This window comes from Podarcis tiliguerta (genome assembly GCF_965153285.1).
Source record: "Podarcis tiliguerta genome assembly, chromosome: 4".
Taxonomy (NCBI): Eukaryota; Metazoa; Chordata; class Lepidosauria; order Squamata; family Lacertidae; genus Podarcis; species Podarcis tiliguerta.
In genome coordinates, this window is record NC_139537.1 from 54079401 (window position 1) to 54099670 (window position 20270).

At 41.1% G+C, this 20270-nt stretch overlaps 1 protein-coding gene across 3 annotated transcripts in view; it reads left to right on the plus strand.

The window, feature by feature from the left end:
• PDE9A (phosphodiesterase 9A) overlaps positions 1–20270 on the plus strand; it is a 71190-nt gene that overhangs the window by 33723 nt on the left and 17197 nt on the right. For all 3 annotated transcript variants that reach the window (XM_083437361.1, XM_083437363.1, XM_083437362.1), the window contains 6 exons: positions 5049–5103; positions 6071–6141; positions 10896–10980; positions 15992–16073; positions 17517–17591; positions 20000–20086. In XM_083437361.1, coding sequence (XP_083293487.1) covers positions 5049–5103; positions 6071–6141; positions 10896–10980; positions 15992–16073; positions 17517–17591; positions 20000–20086 — 455 coding nt within the window. The remainder of the gene's footprint in view (positions 1–5048; positions 5104–6070; positions 6142–10895; positions 10981–15991; positions 16074–17516; positions 17592–19999; positions 20087–20270) is intronic.

Here is a 20270-nt window from a genome sequence, read left to right on the forward strand (position 1 = left end):
CAGTAAGTGTAATAATTTAATCAAAGTTTAGGGTGTTAAAATGTGTGCCAGACCACTGTAATCCCTGGGTCTAACAAGTGTTAAAAGCTAATTAAGACAGCCAGAGATTAGAGAACTGGGAGCAATGTGAGTTGGAAGATGAGAGTAGGGAGTAATGGGACGGAGAAACAAAACAACAAGCAGGAGAGTCGGAGCAACGTTTGAGAGAAATGTTCAACGTCCCTTTGAATCCAAGGCTGTGGCTACGGGAGAAACAAGACCCGTTGGGGGTGTTAATGCTATGAACTCCTCCATCATAGGCTCGGTTTGTATATATTCGTAAATAACCCCAAGATCATAAAGACGCCACACGGTCTCTGCTGAGCCGTATTCCAAAGGCAAACACAAGCCCTGGGTAAGTGCCTGGAACTCCTGGGCTTTTGCAGTGCTCAGAGATTGGTTTTGACATACAACAATACAGAGCTCTCATTGAAGAAACTTGCACAAATACTTTTGCTCCTGAGGCCTTATTAGGTCTTATTATTTTTAAATATGATTGTTACACAGTTAGGCTTTTGTGTACCTCTTTTGCAAATGCAAAGTTTTTTCCATTACTTCCCCCCCAAAAAAACTGTGCAGGGAGAACTTAGGGTCAGTAGGCCAGGGCTGCCACAGCAGGATGAAGTGACCTGCTTTGGGGCACTGTGATGGGGAGACAGATGGAGGCAGAAAATAGTGACTGAAATTTGCAGCAAGATTTTTTTTTTATTATTCAAGTGTTGGCACTATAAGGGACCAGAGGGCACTATAAGGGACCATTTGGGGCAGCGTGCAGTATTATCTTAGAGCACTCAAAGGCTACAGTAAATAAATAAATAAATAATAATAATAATAATAATACATTTTAAAGCTGCAAAATTTCCATACGATCCGTTTTCAAAAAAAACTTTCCATGTGTTTGGGTACATTCATGAACCCAGTCTGCAGTATAGGTAACCTGACCCTCTGTTTCAGCACCACAAAAAGCACTGTATTTCAAATGCTGTTGCCCTAAACTTTGTTAAACAGCAACTTAGCCCAAGTCTGATCAGTGCTGATGAGAAACAGCAATGTAACTTACATATTAATCCTCTAAGGATAAAGCGAATGTTGAAGGTGACTTGTACCCCTTGGAATCCTTAAATTTCATTTAAACAGACACCTGCTGTTAGTTTTTCTGAAGCAAGGTAATATCATTGTCTTGATAAATCAATGCAGTACCACTGCTGGCACATGTTTAGTTATCATCTGTAATAATCTCCAGATCATTCTCTAAAGTGCTGCTGCTTGGTTGCCATATGTTTGATGTGTTGGCATTATAAGTTTCCTTCTTCTATGTCTCTCCTTTCTGAGTTTGGAGGATGGGGTGCAGCATCTGTAGGTCTAATTATCTTTCCCTCTCCTTATCCATTTCTGCATTAGTATTATATAAACATCTGAAGTCCTGTTTAACACCTGAAGAGCTGTCATGTTCCTAGCTGATACCTCCATTCTGATCCTATTTATTTTCATTTTGAAAGATGTTTTTCAATGAACCCAATGGCTCTTATGCACTATCTGGTTCTCTAACAGTGCCGCCCAAAGCAGATTTACCGTATTTTTCGCTCTATAAGATGCACCAGACCATAAGACGCACCTAGTTTTTGGAGGAGGAAAACAAGAAAAAAAATATTCTGAATCCCAGAAGCCAGAACAGCAAGAGGGATCTCTGTGTAGCGAAAGCAGCGATCCCTCTTGCTGTTCTGGCTTCTGGGATAGCTGCGCAGCCTGCATTCGGTCCATAAGACACACACACATTTTCCCTTACTTTTTAGGAGGGAAAAAGTGAGTCTTATAGAGCAAAAAATACGGTATTCAGAAGCAAGCCCCCATTCTTTTTCCACCAGTGGAACTTACTGTGTAGCAAGAGTGATTGGGACTGAAATCCCAAATGAGCTGTAAACCTGAATGCAGTCAAGTAAACACCATTGAACACAATGGAATTTACTTATCAGCAAACATGCATAGAATGCACTGCCTTGGTACAGAGTGCTTTAATTTATTATTTTGTTTATTTATTTTAGGGTTGTTGCTTTTACCCTACACTTCAAAACAAATTAACTTCAAAATGATTTACAAAGGTTGCATGCACTAGAATATTAAAAACAAAAGCTACTAAAATGAATGAACAATATCCTATAAATGACCAAACAGAAGCAGCACAGTTTGTGAATGGGAAGCATCAAATCATCAGCTGAGATAAAATAAACCAAATCAAAAAGTCTGTGAAAAAATGAAGTGTGGCTTTACCTTGGCACGAAAATGGCTTCAAAGGAAGTGCCAGACAAGTTTCTTTGCAGAGAGCACTCCATGGGCAGGGTGCCACAATCAAGGAGGTTTATTTCCTGTTAGCCATCTGTTGTACCTCAAACTGGCGCTGCGTTAGAAACCCCTCCCACTTTTTGTTATTTAACATTCTCCAAAAAAATAATAATTCAAAACTGCATTAAGAAATTATCAGAAAGAAGATTATGGTGAAATCATCCTGGGTGGGAGGTATGGTTTTGTGCTTGCCAAGGGCTGTTTGTGAGGACCCCTTCTTTCATTCTATAAAGCATCTCTCCAGGGGTCTGAGTACCTGGGTATTTCCTGAAACCCCCATGACAGCCTCAGCCTGGCTTTCCTATAAGCATGGGAAGGTGGGGAGGCGACTTACTGTGCATCTGACTGCTCATTGTTTTTCAAGTAAGTCTTTTTACCTTTAAGGGGTGAAAGATATATTTTAAAGATAAAAGGAAGAGCATCCCTTAAAGGCAAAATCTATGAGTGCACAAATCTCAGGTACTCAGTAGCCAGCTTCGCCAGCCTCCCATGCTCCAGTGTATGTGGTGGGGGAAACATCGCCCAGTACCTCCTGCCATGGGGCTTTTTTCAGATCAGGAAGTACAAGAAGTTGGGGAAGCCACAGAACACTGGGAAAATGTTTAATAAAAAGTTCTGTTCTCAACCACTTCACAATGATAAAGTAAATTTAACCCTGCACTGACCAAAATTATAAAGGAATTCTAAAGTTTCCTGAGAATGGAAACAGAGAAATGGAAGCCTCTTTTTTTGTAGGGGAAGGCATTTTTGAGAAATCAGATGACATGTTTTGGCACACCACTAATTCAGACAGTGGAGGTACTCAGAGGAGAGCTCTGCTGAAGACCTTTGAGTATAGGTAGCGGGTAATATTCAACACTAATCCTTCTCAGAGGAGACCTGTTGAAATTAAGAAACAGGACTAAGGTTCATTCATTTCATTGGGTCTACTCTGCATAGGACTTGCTTACAATACAAACAAGATGATTGTTCGGGGACCCTGCAGTTACTTTCTAAAATGCCCTCATAACATGGTGATAGAGCACCTTCTCTTTTACCTATAAGCAATTCATGAAGTGGTTTAAAGTTCGTAACCAGGTCCTGTTTATTGAACTTGCCTTCCAATTTGTTTGAACAAAGCTTGTACAAGGGACACACTGTATCTACTGTTTACTGAGCATCCATGCTGATTTGTGTGCACGAAGGTTATACAACTTCCCATAAATTAATTGTTATTCCACACTTTCTAGTGTATTTTCGCATCACTTTCCTTACTTCAAAAGTCATTTTTTAAAAAGTAGTTTTTGTGCATAAGAGTTCCAGACCACTTTAATCTCCTCTAACTGCACAAATCTAAATTTGCCAACGTGCGACTGAATCCCTCTTGCAATATAGTAACAGGAATTTGTCAGATTTTAATATAGTTGTGAATTTTGATTTGTTAGCTGCTTTGAGGTCCTTTGGAAAATTTGGTGGCATTATACGTCCATGAAATGAATGAAGTGCAGACATAATATGACCATACTTTACATTCATCTGATTCAGCCTCACAGCAATAATTTGAAATAGACTGTTGTTGTTTTCATTTTATAGAACAACTCTATGAGGGCAGGAGAAAAATGACTTTACCAGATTCAACCATCATATACATAGTACCATAATTTGAACCCATGTCCCAATCCAATATAGTATTCACAGAACCCTGTGTGGATTTCTTTTTTCTGCTAAACTAGTTTTCTTATCTCAACAAATAACTGGTAGGTGTAGCAGCTTTTGTTCCCACTCTGCCTAGTACTAAATACCTTTATTCCTGCAGGTGCTTACATATGCATTACGAGAGAGAGAGAGAGAGAGAGAGAGAGAGAGAATAATTTGAGGAACTTTATGCATTTTTCTTCTCTTTCATTCCTTCTTTCACCCTTCTTAAAAATCTAAGCATGTGTAACTATTAATGAATAAGGCCATGTATTCGCTTGAGAATGGAAAGTGTATTTCCCTGACTATCAAACTGCAGTGCTTAAAAGCACATTACGAGGGTGTTTTTGAATGGAAAAGCAAAATTGATGCCCCCCACTGCATATTGGAAATTGCTGTTACTTTCTGAAATGCCCTCATCGCATGCTGATAGAGCACCTCCTCTTTTACCTATAAGCCATTTATATTTGGTTAATCAGAGGTTTGGCTAAGCTTGACTGCTGCCGCATAGAGAGGTTTGGGGGAATATATGCTGAATTCAGATTAACTGGAAGATTGGCATAATAAAGGTTTGCTGATTGTGCTTTAATATAGTTGTTTCTTTTAAGGGTAAAAAGAAAGGCTAATGCAGTTCCCACTCCCCAATAATACCTTCAATATTTGTATATGGAGTAAGGGGTTTTCCCCCTAAGGTGACTATTATGAATCTAAAAATAACACCTTTGCTTACATTGCTGAGAATGTCATTTATAAAGCCTATCCATCTTCATAATTCAGAGCACAATTTAGGCTGCAATCCTATACCTACTTACCTGAGATACTAGACTGACAATGGCAACTTTCTGCCAGTATTGATTGGGCGAGAATAGCCAAGCTTATTTTCTTTGCTTAATATGCCATTTTAAAAAAAAAATCTGTCTGTGTGGAAGCTGAAATAGGTCTGCTATCCTCCATCTTACATTCATTAGTCTCCCATTACTTTATATTTTTAATAGAAAAAGAGGAACTGTTCCAGAATTTGCTGGCGCAGGTGATCGAGCAATTCTCCAGGTAATATTTTAACGCAATAGTTTTAGTGTAATGATATTTCTCCTCGCATTCATTTCAACACTGCAGTCCCCAAACAGTTTGCTTTGAGATAAATGCGCCAGCTTTTCTCTCATTGTTCTTCATAGTGAATAGGGTATGCCTGAGTCATTTAAAAGTTTATACAGGCTAGTCAAGCAGAGAAAGATGAATTAATTGAAGGCTGCAATCCAGAACCCAATGGGATTTTCCAGTGACTAAACATGCAATGAATTCACTGGACTCCCCCCCCCCCGCCCCAATCTTGTAGCTGAAAGGAAATAGAATTCATCTATGCTGCATTTTGTAAGAGGGATGCAAAATCCCTAGCACTGTTCTAACTAAATAACAGTGTTCAATTCCTTAGCCCCTTAATAAACCACTTACATGATAAAATAAAATACTGTAAAGTAACATAAATGAAGCCACAGAGAAAATATAATCAATGCTGCTGGAATAAAGATCAGGTTATTATATTAAGAAAGGAAACTTTAATTTACACATACAGACTCTTTAGAAATGTAAAGATAGACAAACCAGCCCACATACCCTGTGTGTGAAATCCAGGAAAAACAGAGCTTCTAAAATGGAGGTCAGCTACCCCATTTATTTCATGAAGGGAAGCTTTACATCCCGTTAAAGTAGGCAACTACACATAGATCAAGATTCCCCTTTATGGCGATAGCTTGTTAGCACAGCGGGAATTCTGCTATTTGTATATTGGAATAATTTTGCCTATAGCTGATCACTAGACCAAAGCAACAACTTATTAATGGGGTATCTGCACTTATTGGGTTTAAAAAAATAATAATGTATATTTAAATGGATTCAAAGTCTGAGTTTTATATTAATATTTTCCCTATCAACAGAATTCAGGTTTGTGATAAAGTCACTTAATTGTACAGCTATCAAAGATGTGCATGCATTCCTGTTTAATTTTTTCTCCCTCCAGGGTATTTAAAATTGATGAACTGAAAACCGACGTAGATAATCACTTGGCAATGCTGGAGAAAAGAGTTGACTGTGAGTGAAACATAGGCAATTGAAACCTGGAATTAATTTTGTGTCAGTTTGAGACTGTGCTGAGCCCCAGAGGTACCGATATATCTCATTGGGACCATTCCTCCTGCCTTTTATCTTTTGTGAGGTACAAAACTATACTGAAGAGGGAGGGGGCGAATCTACAAAATATAGAATTACTTGTTAAAGTAAAAGTCTCAATTTACATTTTGCAGCTTTCTGTTACAATGAATATCTGGAAAGAATTACAGTATACAAAGACGCACCTCCTATAATTGCACCCAGTTTGTAAATCAATCCAATCCATTAAACTGGAAAGACTCAAGTCCCCAGACCAGGTTTAGGCTCCTGTGTATGTCTGACAAATATAGCAATCTACTACACCCATACATCCTCCTTGAATTATGCCTCCTCTACTTTCTTCTTCCTACTTATTGGGGGGGGGGGGGGTTGATGTTCTCAGGCTTCATTCTCATGCTGCTGCTCTCCCAGAAATAAAAAGGGGAATGGGAGCTGTGCTCCTAAGACTGCCCATTTGCAGCACAAAATGCATTTTGCTCAGTCCAGAATTGTTCATGCCAGTGGCGTAGCGTGGGTTGTCAGCACCCGGGGCAAGGCAAGTAATTTGTGCCCCCTAACCCGGGGCAAGGCAAGTAATTTGCACCCCCCCCACTGCACTGTCCCTCCCCCAGATAGTCCCTCGCTCTCTCTCCGCTCCGCACCGCACCGCACGCCTGGCAGCCTCCCCTCCACAGTGGGCGGCTCCCCGGCGGCTCGGATCGGATTCGCACAGCCAGCACTGCAGTGAGAGAGAGTGAGTGAGCCAGGTAGGGGCAGAGAGCTGCGAGTGCGAGCGCGCCCCCCCCCCCAGATGTTGCGCCCTGTGCGGCCGCCCCCCCCCCCTGCACCCCCCACACTACGCCACTGGTTCATGCTTCTCCTCAACATACTGCTTTCAGTCCAGATTGATTCTCTACATCCTGCCACCCAGAAGGTTTACTTGATGCACATTTGAAAATCCTCCCTTTCATTAGGCTGTTCAGAAGGAAGTGGTGATTACAACATTGTTGAGCAGGTGTTATTATTGTACAGGCTGCTTTTGATCTAGATTTATTCTAGAACCTGCCATCCACAATGGTGGGTGTTTGATACATGTTTGAAAACCCTTCCCTTGGTTAGGTTACCCTCATCATTTCCTCCCTGCACTTTCCCCCAGATGAATGCATAAGGAGCTGGTGGTTGCCATCTTGGTATACACTCAGCCATAATGCCATTGGTCAGGTGTGAATACGCACAAACACCCCCATTGCTGGGACTCCTTACACCTGTTTTAACCTGTTGTCAACTGGGCACACTGTGGGGTAATAATGTAGATTCAGTCTGTAATGACCTTTTATTTTGGAATGAAACCAGTTTCTCAAGAAGCACTTCTCAGGGCAAAATAAAAAATAAAAAAAGGCAGTAGATCAAGATTGATGGCTTTTGGCAAAGATATAATTCTCCTGACTCCTACCTGCTTTTCATAGGCTGGCTACTTTCTGAAGCCTTCCCCGCAACCCCACCCCACAAGTGCTGCTGAAACACCTATATATTTCCTTTGAAGTTCTCAGTGAACTGGTGGTAACCATTGGCACGCACATGAAAGCTTATACCCAGAACAAACTTAGTTGGTCTCTAAGGTGCTACTGGGCAATTTTTTAATTCACTCCAGGTAAGTATTAGGTAGTCTATTGCCCTGAATATGTAGGAGGAGGAGAGAGGGAGACAAACAGCAGAGACAGGTTTGCAACCTTATACATCTTGCTTGCCAATGTCATTGTGGGAAGTAGGGGGACTAGATGATTATATGTACACAATGAGATAAGCAGACAGAACAGAGAGAGGGAGATTGGGGAAAGGGAGAAAGCTTCCTCAACAATCTCCTGGTTGCTAAATGTGGCATAGTTCATAGCCTGGCAGATGGAACAAGGGTGGAGACAACAACAACCCTAAAACAGCACAGCCACTGCCACTGCCCACCTGAATGTACAGCCAGGATGATACTGCTGTGTTTACTCAGGAGTAAGCCCTATTACACTCAGTGGGACTTACCTCTGAGTAGACACGGACTCAGATACATTCGTCACATTAATACGTTTTGAATGCGTTATAAGCATAGAACACCAGATGGCGCCAGAGAGCAAAAAGGAGTTTATACGGATTTTTACATAGGCTTTTTTTTTGGTAACAATTTCTGACATATTTATAGCGTTTTTAACCTGCGTCTAGATCCACCCATGTATAGGATTGGAGTTTACATTAACAAGTCACACAGTCTTCCGAGTCTTTGCCCACTAAGTTTATGTCTCTACTAGGAATTGCACCAGACATCTTAGCCGCCTGAGGTATCAGAACATCTCAGCATCAGATTAATATCTGCTGTTCCATGAGCCAGTTTTCTTTAAAAAATCAAGCCTCTCCTTAAGTGTCTAGTACACACTTGCCTGAGGGCAGGCAGGCCCGTAATTGAAGAGATTAGTTTAGCACTATGAAAAAGAAAATCCTTTGAAAACATTTTGTTTACAAACACAGTGGAGACCACTGGGTGGTATTCAGCTAGGTTTTACTGAGAGTAATCCCACTGAAATGAATGAACCTAATTTGGTTGTTGCCATTAATTTAATGGGCCTGCTCTGTGTAAACCCTGGTTGAATACCACCCAATGTACCAAGAATAAAAGGTAAAGGGACCTCTGACCATTAGGTCCAGTCGTGACTGACTCTGGGGTTGCGGTGCTCATCTCGCTTTATTGGCCGAGGGAGCCGGCGTACAGCTTCCAGGTCATGTGGCCAGCATGACTAAGCCGCTTCTGGTGAACCAGAGCAGCGCATGGAAACGCCGTTTACCTTCCCACCGGAGTGGTACCTATTTATCTACTTGCACTTTGACGTGCTTTCGAACTGCTAGGTTGGCAGGAGCAGGGACCGAGCAACGGGAGCTCACCCCATTGCAGGGATTCGAACCACCGACCTTCTGATCGGCAAGTCCTAGGCTCTGTGGGTTTAACCCACAGCGCCACCAAGCATACCAACCCACAGCGTACCAAGAATAGGTTGATATATAACCTCTGTTCATTTCCATATAGTTTGCATAGGAGAATCCAGTGCAAGCACACCCAGCAGACAATTTTTCATACATAGAGTCCTCTGCTACTGTTATTTACATGTCAAAAGGTATGATGGCTTAGCTCCCCAAAATGAGATTATGGGTACTTTGGTGGTTCTGCTACTTCCCTGCACTGAGCAAAGGCATTGGTTGACCTAGAGATAAGGGGAAATGGGGCTGATGTCTTCCACGGTCTTTCACAACTTGCTCTTCTTTAGCGTTCCTCTTTAAAAGTGGGGGTGAGTGAAATAAGTTTCACTTCATTAAAGAGGTAATAATAATTCCTGAAAGCAGAGGATTTATGAAAAACGAACTGACATACTGATGGCAAACTTGGCTTGATAGCAATCAAGTTTGATTTCAATCAAGCCTGACTCATTGAGACATGTTTTCCTTTTTACACACTACCATTTCTCAATTCCTTTCTTCATTCACCTATTCAAATGCAGCAATCACATTTGCATGTATTATGGAAGCTTCTTCTTTTCAGACAAATATGAAAGCTGAATGTCACCCCTGGAGCAGTTCCACTTGACTTGCATTGCACAACACATGGGAGGAGCTCAGGAGGATATTTGCCTTTTTATTATTATTATTAGTAGTAGTAGTAGTAGTTTATTAATGCTTGGGCCATAGGCCATTCACACATAAGGTAGATGGGTACAGTACGAAAACCAGTAGTATAAAATACTGCATAGCATGTCATTACTACCCAGAATCATATATAAAACCGACATCTTGTGTTCAACAACACATGGGAGTAGCAGGATATTGGCCATTTTATTATGACCAAATGAATCCCAATTAAACACTTATAAGTTGCATTGAGTTTCCTAGGTACCAGCTTGAGCACAGCAAGCAAGCAGGCTGTGAAATTATCCTACTGAGTATGGTGTACACTTAATGCAGTGCCATTTTTTTGAAGTCCTTCAGCAACCAGATAGCAGAAAAAAGCCACTTATCTGTTCAGATTGTATTAAGCTTTCAAGGCTACATGAAATGCATTTTTTGCCACCTGGACACATAACAAGTCAAACTTTTTGCCCTATGCCATACATATACAGGAACAGGATTTCCCGTGCTGTTTTCAAACCCTGCTTGATATTTAAAGAACAGCATCATATTTTCAAGTAATTATCAAGAACTGAAATTACTTCCCAGTTCCCAGATTAGGTTATGATTCTCACAGCTTCCTCTTTCATGTCACCTGTTCATTTAATAGGGTGCTTTAAGCCCAGCAAAGCACGTTTGTCACAATACAATTACAGCTCTTCTTATTGTTAACATATCATTGCAATAGCTTTGTCAGGTGCTTCCATCTATTCATGTTCTGAGAGAGACTCTGAAAAACAGCAAGACAGCTAAATATTGCTGTGCGCTGCTCACAATGACTGTGAGTTTTTTGGGGGGGATCTCCTAAAATCTTGTCAGTTTTAATGATTTATGATGTTTGCCGTACATGCCTGCAAAGAAACAGGTTCCGGACAGAAGGACCATTGAGTCACTGGCAAACACCACCGCTCAGTGCCTTTTGAAAAATCTGCACAGTTACTGAAATGAGATCTTTCGGGTTTCTCCATGGTAACCCCCCTGTTGTTTCACTTTGTTGACAGTGGAAGGACTGAAAGTAGCGGAGATTGAAAAGTGTAAGAGTGATATTAAAAAGATGAGGGATGAAATGGCAGCGAGAAGCACCAGGTAAGTTCTGCTTTGTTTTTCTTTTTCTTTTGTCTTTGAGGAAAACAGCCTCCTCAGAGAGATTCCTGTATTAAGACTCTTCCAGTAATCCTAAGAAAGCTTACTTGGAAGTAAATCACATTGAGTTCAGTGAGGTTTACTCTCCCAGGTAAGTATGAATAGAATTGCAGCCTAATAAACAAATTTGTAATGCTTGATGGTCTGGGGTTGTTGTTGTTGTTTTTAAAAAGCTGTATAATCTAACAGCATGTAGTATTATGAGTTGTGGGGGGAGGTAGGCTGTATGCAAGATCCTTCTAATTCAGGGGTAGGCAACCTAAGGCCTGTGGGCCGGATGCGGCCCAATCGCCTTCTAAATCTGGCCTTTGGGTGGTCCAGGAATCAGCGTGTTTTTACATGAGTAGAGTGTGTGCTTTTATTTAAAAATGCATCTCTGGGTTATTTGTGGGGCCTGTCTGGTGTTTTTACATGAGTAGAATGTGTGCTTTTATTTAAAATGCATCTCTGGGTTATTTGTGGGGCATAGGAATTTGTTAGTTTTTTTCTTCAAAATACAGTCCAGCCCACCACATGGTCTGAGGGATGGTGGACCGGCCCAGGACTGAAAAAGGTTGCTGACCCCTGTTCTAATTCCTAGATCAAGCATGGATTCCATTGCTGGAATAGCCAGGCCAGCCTAGCAATGGCCTGCTATGTATGAGTCATTAAGGGAACAAAGGTAGTGTCTCTGTGCTGGAGAACAAATGGGTGGGCCTCCCCCTCTCAACTCTGACAAACAGCCAGAGTGGAGAGTTGAGTGATGTGAGCTAGAATCTGGATGAAAAAGCTGCAGGCTGGGAAGTCAGAGAAAGAGAGGCATGGCTGATTTCTCCTGGAATCCAAGGCTGTGGCTATTGAAGAAGAAAGACCTTCTTGGGGTGTTAATTCTGTGAGCCCCTCCATCGCCGGCTCAGGTTGTATATATGTTTAAAGAAACCATTTATTGAAGAGACACTGCAGTCTCTGCTATTGCCTCATTTCTAAAAGGAGCCACGGGACCTGGATAAGCGCCAGGAACCCCTGAAATCTCACACAACTCAGAGATTGATGGTGGTGTGCAACAATACATATATATGAATGATACTTGTTTTATTTAAACAGGCATGGCGACTTAATGGTTAAACGAGCTCATGCCAGATGTCTGGAAAAATAACTCTCATAGAGAGATTAACATCTTGGTTTCCCTATGTTTACCCATCCGGTAATAAAGAATTCTGGCCTTAGTTTTATGCGTAGAACAAAAACTTATTCTGCCAAGAAAAACATTTGTTTGGTAAGAGGCTCTCTTGTTTTAAACAGACCTGCTCAGATATGAAATGTAATCTGAGGAAATATCACAATATACACACAGCAACTCCTCTTGTTATGGTCTTGTACTATGCAAGGATGTGCATGCTATATTTTAACCCCAGAAGGAGGTATTTCCTTTTCAGCGGAAGAAGCTAGTCTGCTAATCTGATGCGTTACCAAGTTTGGAGCTGCGATTAAAACAGGAGCAGAAGCAATCATAGCTTGTAATGGCAGGCTGCAGCAGCTGGTACATTTCGGCTTCGCTGTCGCTGACACATCAGAGCAAGCATGTCGGCAGCCAATACATGATTAAAGTTGTTTAGGAAAGAAGATAGAAGCAGTTCAGAAGGCTGGTACTGCTGGGCAAAGGCATGGGAGCTTTGCAAACTTTAGCCCGCTTAACTGTCCATGCTTCCCCTAGGAAAATCTGGGAATTATAGTGCTGTGATGTGGTCCATGCTCACAATGCAGTGTGTGTGTAAGGCGCTCAAGGAGTTCTTGATGTCATCAGTGATGCAGGCAGCTTTTGCTAAAGTGTTAGTTGTTTATATCTGACTATAGAGCTGGACTGGACAATTTCAGTTTCTCTCATCTCACTTTCTTCTCCAATCTTGAGTTCTCCACATTTCTGCAGCAATATGCCTTTTTCTATCATTTTTTTATATATATATATCCTCACAAAAATCCATCAGCATTTGGGTGCAGATTTATTTATAAACACGTCTAATATAAATATTTTTGCAAACAGCTATTACAGATATAATGCATTTGTGTATGCTACTTTCACTAATTTATGCATTTTTATGTGCACTTTCCCCTAATAAATGCATGTTTGTACATTTTGGTTGGAGAACTATGTCATAAAATTTGGAGAAATGCGAATTTTGAAGGGCAACTGTGTTTTGGTTCACATATTGGTTTGAGAAGTGCAAATTAGCTACTGACTCATTCAAATGCAAATAAAATTATATTTCTCTCTCATCCGTACTAAAGAGGTACAACATGCGTGTGTTTGATTCCGGAGAAGTCTTCAGTTTTCTCCTTTTGGACACTGCCTTTTTTTCTCACCACCTGTTTTCTCCCTTGTTGCTTTTTCCCCAGAAAGAAAGAAACTAATAATGAAGTTGCATCTATTGTTAACATTGTCTACTAATTCCTTTTAGCAGAAGCTAAACTCGACTGCTCTAGAATTCTAAAACCTGGCTACTTCATGATTCCACCTCAAAGTTCCCCTAACCCTTCTTCCTCCACAACTTCTTTTATTTGCATCAACATTTCCAGGGCTTACGCAGTTGAGTCACTTACATTTTGTATTTATTAAATAACAAAGCCTGTAATTCTGAGAGGCCCCAAAGTACAAACAGCTTGCCTCCTGAAAATTACTGACAGGATGCAGGATGGGGGGGGGGAGGGGAGAGAAGTGAGAGAGATGTAATAAGCAGATCCATGAGGCATCTTGAGGCAGCCACATCTGAGGGCCCACTGTGGGAACACCCACCCACCTACCCATACCACTGCTGCCAATGAAGCGAGGAGAAGTGCCAGTGGCGGCTTCCGGGTTCCAGCGAGATATTGTGAGAGGCCTCCACAAGCTCTCGCTGGGGTCTCATGAGCTCTTGCTGGAATCTGTAAGCAGAAGGCACACAATCCCGGTAGGAGAGGTTTCAGGTGACAAAAGGGGATGAGCTGCCCCTAGTAATGAGAAAAGAACAGTGTCAGGATCATTGAGCATCTGTTGAGGCCTTCACTCTAGCAACCCTGGAGCTCTCTGCCACCCTCTCCTCCTCCTCCTCCTCCTTGTTGTCACTGCCTTTTCACCTGCCTTCTCTGAGAAAGTGAGCGGCGAGTGGTGGAAGAAAGAGTGCAGCAGCCTCCCCTTGCCTTGCCTTCTCTGTCTAGGTGCAGGTTGGACTCAACGGGAGAGGGGATGTGGATGGCGAGGGGCAACATCAGAAGGTATGAGCATCTTGTACATGGACCCCACAGAATCTGGACCCCACACTGGACAATACGCTGAGAAAAGAGGTCACTAAGTGACTGAGAAGTGAACATGGGATATAAGAGAGGCTGCACCACAGGAAAAAGCAAGGGGGCTGCTAGACTGATCCAGGAGATGAGTCCTTTGCTAGCCTAAAAGTGAGGGCCATCCTTTTAGCCACAGGTTTGGCATTTCACCCAGAACTTACCGTAAATCTAGCTGGTTATTCTAAGTAGCTAGATGAAGAGCCTTGCTTTGCAAAGATACACATGATTGCAGCTGATGTTCCTTTACCCCTAATTATTACCTGTCAAGTAGAGCGTAATTTCAGCTCAGATTCTACTGGTTCAACTTGTACTCCACCAACTTTCTTGAAGCTTTGAGAGGATGAATAAGCCAAAGTGCACACATTTGTCATGCAGTATGTTCGCTTCCTCAATTGAAGCAATAAAACCTGTTTCCATTTTCACAATCCAGATTTCAAGCCTGGTTCTGAGGTGTTTAAATGGGCACATCTTGGGGATCTGGTCTGTCAATGGATAGCACACAACGCCTCCCCCAAATTGGCCACTTCTGAGTATTTCTATAATCCACTGGGCCTTTCGCTTAAGAAAAGAAAAAATGATGCTGCGTCTGACAGCAGGTATAATTTTGCTTTCAGGAAAAGGTGTCAGCCTATGTGCCTCTAAATGGCATTAACTTTCACACTCCATCAAAGATCAGTGTGAAACACTGGCCATATTCTCCTCTCACCTCCCCACCTTCACAGTTAAGACCACATTCTTAAAACATCAAAGCTTTTAAAGTTTGCACTGTATCCCACCCACTGCCATTTGCAGCCTAAGCAGATGGCTTTTGCATTAGCAGCTGGGCCTGAGACATGGCAACAAACCTTGTCAGTGTACTCCAGATTGCTGGGGGCCTTTCATTTATTCCATTGCATGAAAGGAGAAGGATGTGCTCTGTGTGTGTGGCATTCGTCCTGAAGGAAGACCTCCGTAGAATTTAGTGATTAAAATTACAAGTAGCTTTGAGTTTCCTAGGCAACGTGGCTCCAGCTGTTTGAAGTGACGGCATAAGCCAATGTTGACTTACTTCAGAAGGGTCTTGATCCTTGAGCCGCTAAGCAAATACTCGTCTCAAGAGTTGGACTGAAAGACTTCCGATACACAATGCTGAGGATTCATTTTTCTATGTTGAATTCTCTTGTTCTGGCTCTCTCTCTGTTTTCTTTAATGCATCTGCGCTCTAATCCGGGAAGGGAGAGAAATATGATTCAGTTTGCATTTAAAGGTGAAGCTAATTCACTATGTTTGAAACAATATTCAAACCAAAACACAGCCATCCTTTGGATTCTACACTTCTCCAAATTTTGCATTGCAGTTCTCCAGCCAAAAATGCATATATGCATATACTAGGGTAAAGGTTTTTTTTTAAAAAAATATGATTACTTTAAGGGGCATATGATTCATATATTAGTGTAAATAGCATACAAAATGCATTACATTGGGGAAAAGTTCTGTTCTGTTCTGGCCTCTGAATAAACAAGAGCTGTTTGAAGAATTGCTGTGTCGTCTGATATATTCACCCACAACTTAACAGATCTCATGTGATAGTAGACGTCAAAGGAACTAGTTTATTCATATTTACTTGAAAAAATATATACAAAAGGTAAAGAGGGCTGGATTTTGTTTTTTTACACAGGACCAACTGCCCCTGTAAATACAGCTTCCTGGATGAGAGCAAGAGGCTGGTGCCCCGAAGGGATGTGCCATCCTATCCCAAGGTACACCGCAGCACATAAGAGTTCAAAATTCTGTTTTACAGAGCAGATAATCACGTTAGTTAAAAATATCCTTTCCATCCCTTGTTTATTATGAGAACATTTTCTACTCAAATGCTACCTAGATTTTCTCCATAAAATCTCTTATTAAAGTTTCCATTTACTTTGCTACAGGTGATGGTTAGATTCCATTGCTCCCATGCTGATATAAAATATTTAAATCAACAAATCATTATTCTTTTATTATTATTGTTTATTAAATTTGTATACTGCCTTTCATTCAAAGATTTTACGGCCGTTAGCAGCATCAAATGCAGAATAAAACATAACAAAAACAAAACTTTCCCAACACCCCCTCCCACAAACACTTTTAAAGGGACAAATCAATTACAAGTCACATATCTCTGAAGGAAGGTCCCCTCATTTATTTATTTTTTTAAAAAAATATGTTGAGTTCCTATTCCAAGTAGTATGTTTGGGCTGATAGATGCTCAATGGGGTACGTTTCACCATACTTTGAAGTGGTAAGGAGACACACACTTGCTATTTTATTTTAAGAACTGAGGCACTTGAAAGACACATTTAGCATCACATCTTGCTTGGCCCTAATGCTATATTTTTCAAGCTCCTTGTAGTTACTTCATGGTGAGGGGAAGGACCAAGGGTGCAGTGTCTGTTGTCAGTGCCTAGGGTGGGTGCGGGTGTGTACGGTTTGTGTGCTGGGGGGGCAGCCCAACCCTCGCTGCCACCAGAGCGACCCCACCCCCACTGGAGCAAAGGGGGGTCATACTGAGCTGCCTGTGCAGAGGGAGAGCCGGCCCAGCTGATACAGCCCTTGGTGGACGGAGATGAGCCCTGGACCAGGCTGTGGTAGGACATCTGGTTCATTCCCCCACAAAAATTGTGCACCTGGAACCATAGCCCCCCCATGCCCCCCACACTAAGCCCCTGGGACAGACAGTGCAAAACCTCGAAGACACTGTTATAATTCATATATTTGGGGGTTGTTGCCTGAACTACACCCTCTGTTAGCTCTGGTTCAAATGAAATCCTATACAGAGGGTAAGTTAGTTACCCTATTTTTTGCTCCATAAGACTCACTTTTTCCCTCCTAAAAAGTAAGGGGAAATGTGTGTGCGTCTTATGGAGCAAATGCAGGCTGCGCAGCTATCCCAGAAGCCAGAACAGCAAGAGGGGTCACTGCTTTCGCTGCGCAGCGATCCCTCTTGCTGTTCTGGCTTCTGAGATTCAGAATTTTTTTTTTCTTGTTTTCCTCCTCCAAAAACTAGGTGCGCCTTGTGGTCTGGTGCGTCTTATAGAGCGAAAAATACGGTACTTATTGAATTGATTGAGCTGAGTCATGAAGATAGGTGACCTACAAGAGAAAATATGAAGCGGGTGTTGTTGAGAATCATATTTCATAACAATGCCTCATTTTCTCTGCAGTACATGCTTTCTCAGGAGACAATAGAAGCTCTTCGGAAACCAACCTTTGACGTCTGGCTATGGGAGCCCAATGAGGTAATGCTGCCCCATGGAGACAGATTCCTGGTCCCTCCTTTCTGTAAATGTTTGTTCTGTGGGACTCTGAGGAGCATTTGAGAATTGGAACCTAGACATGGTTGTGTTACAGAAACCAGAATGAAAATGTACAGATAAATACAAAGTGCTCTTCAAATAAATGAAAACTCTAAGAAGGCTTATTCTATAAATAAATGCAACCTAAAAAATGCTAAGTACTGGAACTAATCAGAGCAGCGGAGCATGTTAAAAGTACCATAATGTGAGTAGACACCTACTGTATCTCAAAACCAGGTCCATTCACATAATAAACAATAGGTAAAGCAGGAATTTCTTCAGACAGCAGATAAGCAAAAAGCACGATTTACTAATCGGATCAGAGTTTTTTTACCTTAATGTGCTTCAACTAAGAATTCTATAACAGAGGTCTTTCCCATTATCGTTTGTACTTTGAAGTATACTTGGTTCTGAGAATGTCTTTTCACCCAAAAGCCTTTCTGTAGCTAATTATGGTCTACAAAAAAGTGACTCACTTTGCAAATGAAAGGGGAAATCTGATTTGTACTAATTTCAATAAAAAGTTAGCTTCAGGCAATCAATGAAAATGAAAAGTCTGTATATTATTTTCACTGTATTTTATTTTTAAGGCTAGCTAGACTAGTGTCATTTGCCTTATTTGTTGTTGTGTTTCTAACCAGAATGATTCTGTAATGAATTTACAAAAGGAGCTATTCTGGCTAATCATCAGAACGCAAACAACTCATGGAAAAGCGGAATGTGCAACATATTTTTATTTTTAAGATCTGCAAAACCGATGTAGCAGCTTCATCATATTTGTTCCTGTCTTTATAATTGCCATGAGTTTTCACGAGGATCAGTTTGCTATGACAATTCTCCTGTGACATTTTTAGTTAAACAAAGCTGTCTCTCTTTTTTATGACATCTTTTCCAAAATAGTTGGGGGAGGGGACTTTTAGATACAAACAGAAAACAGAAAAAAACATTTTCCTAGCTTGTCTTATTGGTGGTACAGACAGCAAATCACATCATTAGATACAAGTTGCTATAACACAACATATGTCATCTTTATGCTCAGGAGCAATTGCATAAACCATTATGTGAACAGTGTCACAGCCTCATTTGGATAGGTTCACCTTTTTGTTTATTTGAAGTTTATGTGAGGTGTTTCAATTCACGTTACCCCTTTCCCAGGTTTGTGTGGTGCATTTTTAATAGTGTTATAAATCACAGCCCTGTTGCATCATTACAATGCAATGCAAGAACACAACAGCCGTCCGTAAAGTGTCTTTAGAATTAGCCCTTTGCATTCTACCTCCCTCTGGCGTGTTATAGGACAATAATATAGTAATGTTGCCTGTGATGGACTGCAGGGAAGGAGATGTACTTTCAGCTCAAATGCTGGCTCACCAGAATTCAGCACTGAAAAAAAGATAGACAAGGCCTATGTTTGTTGTCTTAATATAGCTTTTTCCTTGTGTATGTCCTGGTCTGTGCAGCTACACAGCTATGTTTGCTGCCTGGAGAATGCAAGGTTAAAGAAGCTACAGGAAGACATCCAAGTTTTAGGCAAGGCTTGGCTTAGAACGCTTGTTGCCAACTGCTATTATCTCTGCTGCTGCTGCTGTTCTTCTTTGCACTTACAGCAGTTTCAGAGAACCTTTCGCCCTCCAGACGTTGCTGACCTGCAACTCTCCTCAGCCCTAGCAATCATGGGCAATGCCTCAGGATGGTGGGAGTTGTAGTTCAGCAATATCTGGAGGCCCAAAGGTTCCCCTCACCTGACTTACTGAGTGTGATTTAAAGTCTTCATAGAATTTGCCATGGACTAATGAGCAAAATAAATTACAGGTTTTTATTTCGCGCAGCAAGTGATTGGGTTGGACATCTTGGTCCTTCGGTCACAAATGAAGCTAAAGTAGGAATTGCTCAGTCTGCAGAACATGAGACTCTTAATCTCAAGGTTTGGTTTTTGCCATGTTGGGCAAAAAAAATCTGCATTGCAGGCGGTTGGACAAGTTGACTTTCATGGTCCCTTCCATATGTACAATTCTATTATTCTCTTCTATTAAAAATAAGAAATAGTCTTGCCTCCGTTTTTTATAGATATGAGATTGTATCCTCTGTGATGGTTAGATTTCATTCCTAAGGGATTTGGGTGAACAATGTATCGTTATGTTGTTAAACCTCAGTTTTTGGCCTCAGAGATAATGACTTGTTCATCTAGATTACCCAATGAATTTACAAATTAAGCATCCCATTTCTAAATTCGGCATTCTAGATGAATTCAGCAGTGCTTTTAAGTCACAGACTTAAGTGTCTGATGTGTTTGTGATGTACACTAGTGAAAATAATGCAATAATAGGAGAATTCTTTCTTTTCTCCTCCAGATGCTGAGTTGTTTAGAACATATGTATCATGATTTAGGATTAGTGAAAGACTTTAACATCAACCCTATCACATTGAAGCGATGGCTGGTAAGATTTAAAGAGCAACTTGTATGGGATTTAAAATATTTGTGGGTTTTTTAAAATGGGCATATAGTCTCATATATTCAAAGATATTTTTTTAAAAAAATGTGTAAGCAGAGTATAACGAACACTTGTCCAACACATAAAGTATATAGAATACATATTATTCTTAGAACAAAAGGATTGCCAT